Genomic DNA, 12,016 nt, shown 5'->3' with positions numbered 1-12,016 from the left:
GGTTGTCGCTCCCTGCAAAGTGTGATTAATGAGACCCCTTCAACTCAACAGGTCGGATGGCAGTTCACACACTAAACGAAGCTGTGGAATTAAAACATGCGGCACAAATGCTGCATTTAATGAATACGACAAATTAGGTCTGGCTGGAGAAAGAAAAATACAATAAATTACAAATCTGGCAGAAGAGATCTCAGAACGATGCAGGTGTGGAGATTTTGGGTTTGGCTGCAGGATAACTGCAGGATTTCCAACAAATGCGATCACGGTGATAAACAAAACCGAGTCAGGGAAGATTTTTTTTTTTTTTTCGTCTGTCTCAATTTTCATTAAATGTGTACCTTCACCAAGAAAAAAAGAAAAAAGAAAAGAAACTGCGAAATCAAACTTTAATACCAAAGTCAAGCTTGTGTTAACAGACACCTTGTAAAAAGTAAACGAGATTTAATGAAGAATTCATTCCAACGGCTTGGAAAAAAAGAATTGGATTCTCCTCCACAAACTGAATCAATTCACACAACTGGAAAGACAGACACTTTATAAAAGATGGCATACAGCAGGCTGTCCAGTAAAATAAATACCTCCCAAAGACTTGACTGAGCGGGAGGAAATCCATGCCAAACACCCCAACGTGTCAGAGGAAGAATGAACACTTGTTTGGAAAATGACATTCAAGGAATTTTGTTGTTTTTTTTCTCAGATAAGTTAGTCAACCGTATGAAATCCTGAGAAATAGCTGAGATGACATTTTACCACCTAGATAGTGACCAAACTGTTTGATAGAAACATCTCTAACATACAGACAAACCAACTGTTCCGAGCGTTTCTTTCTAAATGAAAGAAACAGTTTTTTTTTTATCTTATTTGTCACTCAGTGACAATTATGACTAAATTATGAATTATCAGCTTCTTTAAAAAAAGCAGTGCAAATGTTCATCAGCGAGCCTTCGAGCTCCAGCTGTCCAAAGCTGGGATGACTCTCCGTGAGCAGTCTGCACTCTCTCACGGCCGGGCAAGCCGCGACCTCCTCTGATGCGGGCTTAAACGTGGTTTGAACCCGTTTCGGGTTCCAAGCTTTGCTCAAATGTCACGGTACGATGCATGTTGCCTTTCGGAGGGTCAGGTAGCCCGTGACAACATCAGTGGGGAGGAGACGGATGTAGGAGAACTCGTCAGACGATGTGAAGCGGAGCTTCGTTTGAGGGTCTGTGTAGTTTGCCTGGGGAGAGACAAAAGGACAGCATTCATCAGCGCATTCTGTACACAACACGTGCCTAAAGTAGCGACGTCTCTGTTCAACCGATCACTCACAGGGAGTCCAGAGATGTCCGAGTATTTCTTGGCGGGCCTCAGGGAGGGAGGAGCGTCAATGCTGTAGTCTAAAAACAGAGAAAGGTCATAAACTCAAATTCAGATTGGAATAGTGACATTATGGGCATTTCTTTTATAGTTTTATCTTCCGTGATAATATCACACAGTTTTGGCATGCAGAACACTGCACAGAACAGCAAAAAGGAATATTTAAGGTGAAACTTTTAATGCCTTTTTTCTTAAAATAAATTACACTATGTTAGCCTACTTTTGATTTAAAATAGAAAAAGAAGAAGTATCAATAAATTGTTACACGAATGTGGTAGGATTTTGAAGCCATAACGTTGCTTTAATATTTAGAGCTATCAAAAGCATGTGTGGCGTGTCAAAAGAAGCTCCGAAAGCTCACAGTTGGGGTCGTCGAGCTTCCAGGGCAAAGTCCGCTCCAAAGCCAGAATCTGTTTGAGATTCTTCCAGGTCCGGTTCTTTTTGCCGGCTGCTGCTCCACCAATCCCAGAGTGCTGCCAAGATGAAGTGAGAAACAAAAGAGAAAAGGAAATGACCGAGAAGCAACAGCAGCAGATGAATGTGAATCCAGGTGGAAGCAGGCGCTCACCATAGTCAAAGTCAACTTTATTTATTCATATATCACATTTCATGGACAAAACAAATCAAAGTGCTTTACATAAAATAAAAGTATTGCAGTGGGAGCAGAAGAAGCATTGAAAATATGTAAAAGAATATAAAGATAAAGAAATAAAATAATTAAAATTAATAAAAACAAGCACCATAAACACGTGGTCTTTGAAAGGTGGAGGCTTTGCAGTGGACTCTGTGCTGGTTGGACCGCTTTCTACTGGTCCCGCTGCCTTACACTCAGCCACCATCTCGACTGCTGTTATCTGAAGAAACACACATTTGGTTTTCAGTTATGTACATGAGCATTAGAGCTAAAAGACAGAACAATAGAAGGTGGTGGCCCGTTCTGAATCAGATTTTAGTGTATTAGTGCTTAACCACTGTGGTGCCCTTGGCAGTGTTCTTCAGGGAAATCAATGGTCCTTACGTTCACGTGAGTGTGACTTTAAATTGTACTACCAATTTCAACATAGCTGTACATCACAGACCCCTTCATAACAACGCTACTTGCTGACGGCAGAGGATTTTTAATGGTTCAGGGATTATTTTGAGTCCTCCTGATTCCCCGGAGCTCTATCTGATCAAGCGTTTGTGTGAAGTTTTGGTGAATAGAAATCCTGTCCATGGAGGCCAAGCCTCGCACCTTGCAGGATTTAATATCCGTTGTTAAAGTCTTCGTTCCTAATAAAAAAACAGACACTCTCATGGGGACTTTAAGGGTTTGTGCCTGCAACGGTCAAAACGAAGAAGTCAGGGAGTTTTCTCTGTCATAAGCGGCAGGTGACTGTGATATTTATACTCACACAAACACAAATGTCTGCCTTTGTGTATACAATATTTGTATACATAAGGAAATACCGTAGTTACAACAACGTCAAGTCTGAATTTACCGGTGCTTGTGTTGCTGGTGTGGCTGCCAGCGGTCCTTTCTTCTTCTTGCTGCTGCTGCTTCCGGTGGTCTGCTGAGCGCCTCCTGAGACCGCCGGACTACCGGGACGTTTCTTCCCCCTAAAAGCGACAGTACTAACAGCTGTCGGCTGCGTCTTCACGGTTATGGGGATCTGAGATGCCATCTGAATAGATATTGCTGAAAAAAATAGCTGCAATAAACTTTGTATATTCAGCTTTCCTCCTCAACACTTAGCACTTAGCTCGACGTCAACCTGATTGTAAACATCTTCCAATCCGGATGTGGAATAGATTAACTTCCGGTGAAAACCTACGTAATAAAATAGCTTAATAATTTGATATATTTTATATACTGTATATATACATATATATGTGTATAGATATATGGAGATATGATCTAATAAGTGATTATTAGATTTAAAAAAATTCAGTGTATGAACATACAGTAAAACTAAAAAAAGTCTTCTGTTTCTAATCTTTAGCTTGTCTTTCGGTAAAAGGTTGAGGAGTTGTTTTACACTTCACCTCAGTCCATCTTCAGTTAACTATACACTCAGAGGAGGCAATGTTTTTGGCTTGAATCTGTGCTCACTAGCACAGTTTTCAGAGGCATCCGCAACAGAAGTCCATTTTTAGTGCAGCCCTAACTGAGGTGCCAAACAGCAGAGGAATTTCGTATTATTTATCTCCCTTATTCTTTCCAATAATGTGTGCTTCCACTTTTAAAACAACGAGACATGCTTAATTCTGCGAAAAAGACACACAAGCAGTATATGTTTGCAACACGACTTGCTTTCAAAAGCCGTAGTTATGTCACAACTTATTTTTTTCTAAGGTAATTCTTTAACTTTAACTTTTTAAAGTCATCACTGATATTATCCCGAGAGGGTATTAAAAACGTTTCATTCATGGGTCCAATGGTTTGTTGTGTAAACCGGTAGATTTACTTGACTGAAATACTAAAAATCAATGGCACGTTTCCATTCAATGCCACCATATCACAAATAAGACAGAATAAGACGCTACCAGAATAATACAGGAAAAAAAACCTAACTTGATTTGTGAGGGGTTTTTTTTTACTAATTATTTTATCATTTCTGAAATTGGTGATCTTTAAGTTGTTTGTTGTTAAATCTCACATCATTTGTTGGAGTTGTTACATGATTAACAGGAGGAATGTAGATGTGCACCCAAATAAAGTGGAGCATGGCCAGTCTTATAAACTCAAGTAGATTCCAATGAAGGATCAGAAACAGTTGGCAGAAAGGTAGAAAGAAACAGATGTAATGCCAGGACTTCTTTGCTCAGACACTAGATCTGTTCATTCAGTTGGCATCACAGGGGGGCTCGATAACAACTGTAAGGTACCAACAAATTGAATGCATTCTAATTGTTTCTTAATTAGAGCTGGTGCTGTTGACACCAATGGTAGTAAACTCAGAAATGATGGACAAACTCCTGCTCGTGGAACCATGCTGCCACCTTGTGTTTACGGCAGGTTTCACACACTGAAAACTGGCATCAATCAGCAGAGTTGCTGGATAAAAAGTCACCCTGAAGATACTTTGTGAGCGTTTAATCTATCTACAGATGCATCATCTTGAAAGAAATGCTTGAGAAGCTTGTTTTTGTTGGCTTGTTCTTTCTCTGTTTGCGCCCCTTCTTCAGTTCAAAGTTCTGGGATTTTTTCTGGGAGTCTTAGGAAAGACACAGTATCATTTAGCAAAGTTGTAAGTAGCAGTTTTTCCACCCTTTCCTTTGGAAGTAAACGTCGATTTCTTACCACTGGATTCCATTGGGAGCGTTTCATGAAGTCTCGTTTTAGTTTCTAAGGCAAAAATCGGCTCTTGTAGCGCACATATTTCTTGTTGATATATCCGACAGCTTTCACAGGGCATGTTGAAAGGATTGTAGTTTCTGGCTCGTCAGATAAGTTGTAAAAAATAATGACAATTATTTAAAAAGTCTTGGTTCACTTAAAAGAAAAAGAATGAAATTATTAAATCCAAATCCAAATCCAAATCCATATAAATCCAAGACTTGTGGAAATAAGTAAAATGATTTAAAAGCAATAAGCAACAGGAGGAAGCAGAGACACGTCTGCACTCTTCAGAAGCAGGAAGCAAAGGCCTTATTGAACACAAAAAGATCACATTTGACAAATATCGAATTATTATGGTATAAGTCGCTCGCTGTAAAAAAGAAGAGTCTTTGCAGACGACCTGATTGTGACCAAAAAGTAACTCAGTCAATTCATGCTATTCATGTATTCTACATTTGATGATTTTACATACTCATGAAGATTAAAGGTTCAGATTAAATTTGTGAAAATATTTTCTAAAGTTTATTCGTCCATTGCCAGAAAAAAACTAAAAACTAAAAAAAGTCAAGGCCTAACTCACTTTTAAACCTGACAGCTCCAGCATATAAGATGACAGTAAGACCTTTTGAACATTTATACATCTTTTTTTATTTATTCTTTAATTGTATGACTCTCTATGCCGCCCTATCCGTCCCACATGTTGATCTTTTTTCCCCTACTTTCTTAAAGCATTATGGAGCCTACTTCATAGGCCAAATTAAGCCATCTGTGGCAATGAAAAGTCACAGATAGCAGCAGAAAATTGTCATCTGTCAGCTGAGTCATCTGTAACTCTTCCCAGTTTTTGACTTATTCTTGGTTTTCTATATTTCTGTATATTCATGATGACGAGAGCCCTGAGGACCATATCCAAAAAAAAGTCAAATGAGATGTACTCAACATTTTTAAGTAGTCCCGTTGAATCCCTAAATTTGCTCAATGATTTATGCAAAAGTTAAGTTTAGAACTATTTCTGTCAGATAGTGTGTCTACTGAACTGTTAAACTAAGTTGTAAACCTTTTCAAGGATAAGAGATACTGATTTACATGTCATATCTTTCTTCATATTAGTACCACCCTGACACTGAAGCAACATTTCAAGCTTCTGAAAAGCCTATCACCAATATGATGCCTTCAAGACCTCTGTAATCTTACGGGAAAACATAAACATATAAATAAATGTGGGGTTGGAACTGCTATCTCTCTTTATTCAGCAGTATCTGCCTCTGACCCCTGTCACAGTATTTAACAAGAAAAACGAGAATGTAGGAGTTACCAAAACCCTTATCCTGTCGCAGTATCTCATTATATCTGAGCTTAACATGTCTGAGCTTGACCAGTCATTCATGTGCGAGCCCTAAAACACCTGGTTTGACTTGACCTGTAAAAGCTTGAAAATAACAAAAAGATAATCCATTTTCTGGATGTTCAGATGACGTTAAAGCCATGTTATCTGTCGTCAAAAGTCTACAGGCATACCCTCTGGTTATCTTTGAGTATATTAGAGTAAGATGCTATGCCTTGGTAGATGTTCCTCTATTGTCATTCAGTCACAGTGTTTCACACCGACATCTTTGAGGCAGAGTGCCTCCAGCTAATCCATCTGTCTGCGCTGGCCCACTTGGGAAGAACCTGTCAGCGGTGAGCGCCCCCACACCACATTCATCGACCCAGTCCAAATTCAACACGGTACATCCTGAGATGGTGAGGAGAACATTGTGAACTCTGGGATGTCACTATATATGTGAAGGAGTATCTGAGACTAACACGGAGACACATTACTGCTGCTCTGTTGTCCCTGTCCTCGCACCACCTACAGGACAGCTCTCACAGGAGAAAGGCTGTAACAGTCTTTCTAAATGTCTCATCCATTTTTCAGCATAGGCACGCTGCTGCTGCTAATCATATGAATAAAGCATATTCAGAGACTCTACTTAAGCTCAATTTGAGACATATATGAATGTTTCATGGGTACAGTCATGACTATAAGCTGTAACAGGGTGGGTAATGAACTTTCTCAGCCTGCTTTTTACATACTACTTTACTTGCCATATTAAACGGAGAGAATGCTGAAGCTGGCAACATCGATGTGAAAGATTATCGTCTGTCAGCCAGCTAACGGAAATTATCCCGCCCATCATTGCTAACCAACCCGCTACAAAGAAAATCGTCATTCACACTGGGTCACATGACATCCTACACTTGAAACAAGGGTCAGAAACCCTCAAGCATGATATTACTCTCCTGTGGAACTCTTGGGAAAACTCCAGCATCACACAACAATATCGGGCCCCATACCAACATTGAACAGAGGAATTGAACGTTTTAGTAGACTCCTTAGCCTTAACACGTGGTTAACAACAGCTTGTTCTGCCCATAAAGTACACTTTATTGACAAGTTTAACATTTTCTGGAAGTGTAGTAGCCACTTTAAATCAGATGGGATCCACCCAAACTGGAGGGGCTCCCGGCTGCTTGGTGCAAACATAAGACATGGGCTCCAGAATCTCGCTATCCACAAGCCAAGGTCAGAAGACAAAATAAGATCAAACGAAATGGACAACAACTGCGATTGCAAGCGGGTGTCATCCATTTTCTCTGATACTCTGTTGTGTCTAACTGCTAGTCTCCCAGTGTCAACTCCCCCTGAACATTTATCGGCCAGTAAAGGCAATCAGTTTGCTGAGTTTTTCAGAGACTAAATCGAAACAGTTAGAAGTTCTATAAATCAGCCAGCACAAAACATATTACCTTACTATCCCACTGAAGTTACCGTAGTAAAAGTGTCTGAATTTAAGACCATTGACCTACTTAGCCTTGAGAAGATTGTCTCACAATTAAACGTATCCACCTGCTGTTTAGATCCTTTGCCTACCAAGTTTCTCAAACAGTGCTTTAATCATCTGTCCAAATACTTGCTACAGATTGTCAACTGCTCGATCTCATCAGGTAGTTTCCCACAGGGCCTAAAAACTGCTGTTATTAAACCCCTACTAAAAAAGAGCACTCCAGACCCGTCTGTACTAAATAACTTCAGACCAATATCAAACCTACCATTTAAAGGTAAGGTCATTGAGAAGGTTGTCTATCAGCAACTTAGTAGCTTCCTGAATAGTAATGATCTGTTTGATTTCTTTCAATCTGGCTTTCGCCCAAACCACAGTACTGAGACGGCACTAATTAGGGTGGTAAATGACAGTCGCCTGAACTCTTACACTGGTAATATGTCAGTTTTGGTTTTACTGGATCTAAGTGCTGCATTTGATACCGTCATCCATTCTATACTATTAGAAAGACTAGAAAAATGGGTTGGACTGTCTGATACGGTCCTTTGCTGGTTTAGATCATACCTACAAGACCGAGACTATTTTGCTTCCATTGGCAAGTTTGTCTCCCAGAAGGTTGACATGAGGTGTGGAGTTCCTCAAAGATCAATCGTTGGTCCTCTCTTATTTAACCTTTACATGGTTCCCTTAAGAAAACTTTTGTGAGACAACAACGTCAACTACCATACCTATGCGGATGATACTCAGATTTACATTGCCCTCTCTCCTGATGACTATAGCCCAATTGATTCCCTTTATCCCTGTATCTCACTGATAAATGACTGGATGTCCCACAATTTCCTGCAGCTAAGCAAGAACAAAACAGAAGTTATTGTTTTTGGTCCTAACAAAAATGAGAGAATTAAGGTCAGTGCTTATATGAAAACCCAATCACTACAGACTACAAACCATTTCTTCCAAAGAAAACCATTCAAAAAGTGTCTTCAAAATGCAGCCGCACGGGTACTCACAAAAAAAACAAAAAATACGACCACATCACACCAGTTCTCAGATATTTGCACTGGCTTCCTCTGTGTGAGTTCAATTTAAAATTAATTTGCTGGTCTACAAATCCCTAAATGGTTTGGGCCCAAAATACCTGCTAAATCTTCTTATTCCCTATCAACCATCAAGAACCCTTAGGTCATATGGAAAGGGACTGCTAACGGTTTATAGTCCTAAGACAAAACATGTTAAAGCATCATTCAGATATTATGCTGCTTATTTCTGGAACAAACTCCCTGAAACACTTAGATGTGCCCCAAATCTTGCTACTTTTAAATCAAGGCTCAAAAATGTGATGATGGGTACCAATGGTTAGAGTTACAGATACTCTTGATTATTATCTCCTTTTTACTTGTCTTATCCTTTTATTATTTTATTAATTATATCTTGCACTACTTCTGGTTCCGGCTGAGGAGATTTTACAGAAAGTTTTTATTGTCTTGTTTTGTTTTACGTGTCTTTGCACGTTTTTATCTTTTTATCCTTTCATCCTTTTATTGTTATTTATTTTCCTGCTATGTAAATTAAATAAACATTGAGTTACACTTGTGTATGAAATGCGCCATACAAATAAAATTGCCTTTTCTTGCCTTAAACTCTCCCGTTGCATCAGAAAAGCCATATTTTTTCCATGCGGTTCATTTGAAACACACATATATGCATACATTTTGCCAGGGGCTTTTCAGAGCGCATTATGTAAGCCAGTTGGTGGAGTTTTCTATGGGTGGCAGGAGTGGGCTCAGCCTGGAACAGATGTTATTGAGTCGAGTCAGCAGGTCATTGACAGGTGCCGAATCTGTGTTGATAGTTTTTTATGAACAGGCATGTGTGTTTATCCTGCCTGAATCTCGCGATTTGTTTTTTATCTTAGCATTAATTTAACTATGTATGAGTAAGTGTTGTGACTACGTGGATATTTACATGGGAGCAGAAACTTTTCAGAAGGCCTCCTCTGTATTTGCAAGCAAGTGCACAATGTACTTGTCTCACAAAAGTACTGCGATGCAAATAAGCTGCACATATCACGTTTCCCTAATGCTCTCTGCTTTACCTAACCAGAAGTGCATTGTTATTCGCATGCTATTTGAGTTTTCTGTCTGTTACAGGTGCAGCTTTGAGTCATAAAAATGCGATGTAGCTTCTCAGTGACTTCATTAAGTCCAACAAACGTGATGCTGACACACTCCAATATGCCTGAAAAAAAAAAAGTGGACTGGCAACATCTCTTGCACATGATTTGTTGGCCACCATTGATTGCACCTGGGACTGCATCGCCAATCAGGAGCAGAATTTACCATCCAGATGAACTAGTCAATAAACTGGTAGCAGCAAAAAAACAAAACAGCTCACTGAGTAAGGTCGCTAGCTCTGGCTGGCACTGAGCATTCCCAGGCGAGTCTCTTATCCTGGGCAATAAATCGCAATAATAAGAGGTCACGCTTGCAGTCACGACGTGTAAGCTCTCCCGTGATGGAGCAGGTAATAATAAGCAATACTGCTGACGTCTTATTTATAGCTTTTCTTGTAACCGAGCTTTTACCATTCGCCATAAACAACTCTACTTTCCTTTGTGGTTGAAAAGATGAGCCAATTCACTTCTCTCTGCTATTACTTCTTTTTCAGTCCAGTTTTTATCCTCAGAGTGCCGCCATAAATGTCAAGCCTTTAGCTGAGTCTGAGTTCTGATTGGATTGATGGTTTGTTTGCAAGTAGTGGCTCATAAAAGTTATGGCCCTTGTAGGGCTTCTCACTAGCTTCATCTGTGCTGTGTGGCTTCGGACACAAAAACATATTCTGAGAAATGAAATCAGTGTTTCAGTCTCTAAGTAACTTCATTCAAATTTTAGGAACGCAGAGCCGCCCTCGTTGGGTTTGATTGATGGAAAAGCTGTTTGCATACATTGGGTTTGCATTGGTTATTGAATGAAAAATAAAACTTGTGTTTTACACAGTTTTTGTATGCTATCCTTTGATAAAAGCAACAAGAACGTAATATGGCAAGTTTTGCTAATGCCAAGTCTTTTTAAAATCTTTTTCTACCAAACAAAACAAAAATTGTGGAGGATCTTAGCTTGGATTTTTATATCATATAATTTTGACGTATACATTCTTCATCTTCCTTAAGAATCCAAGAGTTGATATATATGAGTCATTCTGAGATCAAATCTTGTGTTATTGCTTATTTATAAATGTTACTGCGCGTGGTGTAGTAGTGCCAGAAGACGTGGGTATAAGATTTGCCAATTCATCAAAGGATAAACAGTGATTTGCTTCGTCTTTCCTATTGGTTTCATAAAAGATTCTCACACTAACCGATCAGAATTAATCGTGCCTAAACCTAACCAACTCTTCCAGAACTACGACACTTATTAACTTCTCACTCATTGCTGGTTTCTACTTCTTTGACTCTTGTGAAAAGGTAGCTGAAGTGGATCTTTATTTTCACTTGGACCTTAATCTAATTGGCTCAATCATATAAAGAGATGTAAAGTGTATTTACTGAAGTTCATCTATAGTTTTGAGGTATTTATTCTCATTTCAGCTTGTTTACTGGAAATGTCCATTTTTTTCTGCATTTGAGAGAAAAACATACTTTACCATCTCTACCAGCTTTGGTTTCTTGTGACATTAAAGATTAGGACTGTACACATTTGATAGATAAGCGTTTAGAGCTCGTTTTTATTAAGTGAGTGTTTAATTACAGAAGGGCTTTTTTTTCATTTGTCATGACTCATTTTTGTCAATAAGTTAACTGCTCTAACAAATTGGTCATTTTTCCCCTCTAAACTTCTAAAAAAATATTCAAATGATAAAATATTTCGCCAGATCATCTTGGTTTAGACATAATGTGCAACGACTGGAAACAGATTATTGCCTCAGATAGTCTGTTTTGTCTCCCTTCCTCTCCTTCTCCTTCACTCACCTCAAAACCGCTCAAGTTTATCTTGTGTGTGTAACACTCACTTCATGCAAAGCTAGTCAAACAAACTTAATCTCAAGTACCTACAACGATAACATGCTGCTTTGTCATATGCCTGATTGGCTTTATTTGTGAATGGCAATCTGATTTGGTTATTTGCAAATAATACGTAAAGGGAACATGTCAACAACTGGATCTGTAAGTCTGATTAGGCCATATATGTATGTATATATATATATATATATATATATATATGTGTGTGTGTGTGTACATATATACATACATACCACATTCTTATTACTTAACCAGCTCAGTTTACTCTTGAATTAAAGATCCATCTCAACCACCCCTAATTTGTGGAGGCTTTGTAAAGTATATATGAATCAACACAAACGCGTATGTGTTGTGTGTAACGCCAACACAATGCTTGGGATCAGTTATTTTTCCGCTATATAACGGAGGATGGGATCAGTTAGAGAATTTCTTCCGGGTTGAGGTAGTCGAGGGAGGGATGAGCAGAGATGCTGCCTGTGTTTTCGCTGCACATCA

General features: G+C 39.0%; 1 protein-coding gene across 1 annotated transcript; it reads right to left on the bottom strand.

Moving 5' to 3' along the window:
* Nucleotides 1-388: 388 nt before the first annotated feature.
* On the bottom strand, nucleotides 389-3,124 carry ino80c (INO80 complex subunit C). The gene is made up of 5 exons (XM_072393282.1): nucleotides 2,838-3,124; nucleotides 2,097-2,210; nucleotides 1,718-1,829; nucleotides 1,309-1,376; nucleotides 389-1,216 (listed from the first exon to the last, which is right to left on the bottom strand). The coding sequence occupies exons 1-5, from the start codon at nucleotides 3,018-3,020 to the stop codon at nucleotides 1,085-1,087; spliced, it is 609 nt and encodes a 202-aa protein (XP_072249383.1). The 5' UTR covers nucleotides 3,021-3,124; the 3' UTR covers nucleotides 389-1,084.
* Between the last annotated feature and the right edge of the window lie 8,892 nt (nucleotides 3,125-12,016).

The sequence above is a fragment of the Leuresthes tenuis genome, unplaced genomic scaffold (assembly GCF_036924035.1).
Source record: "Leuresthes tenuis unplaced genomic scaffold, fLeuTen1.0.hap1 SCAF_10, whole genome shotgun sequence".
NCBI classification, from domain to species: domain Eukaryota; kingdom Metazoa; phylum Chordata; class Actinopteri; order Atheriniformes; family Atherinopsidae; genus Leuresthes; species Leuresthes tenuis.
Note: the sequence above shows the minus strand (reverse complement) of the source record. Positions and strands in the feature narration are given on the sequence as shown.

Excerpts from the sequence above, each read along its gene's own strand:
- ino80c (XM_072393282.1), bottom strand. The coding sequence starts at position 3,020 with ATGGCATCTCAGATCCCCATAACCGTGAAGACGCAGCCGACAGCTGTT. Across the intron at positions 2,211-2,837 it reads CACCAGCAACACAAGCACCG|ATAACAGCAGTCGAGATGGT; the intron begins GTAAATTCAGAC and ends GTGTTTCTTCAG. Across the intron at positions 1,377-1,717 it reads GAAGCTCGACGACCCCAACT|ACTACAGCATTGACGCTCCT; the intron begins GTGAGCTTTCGG and ends CTCTGTTTTTAG.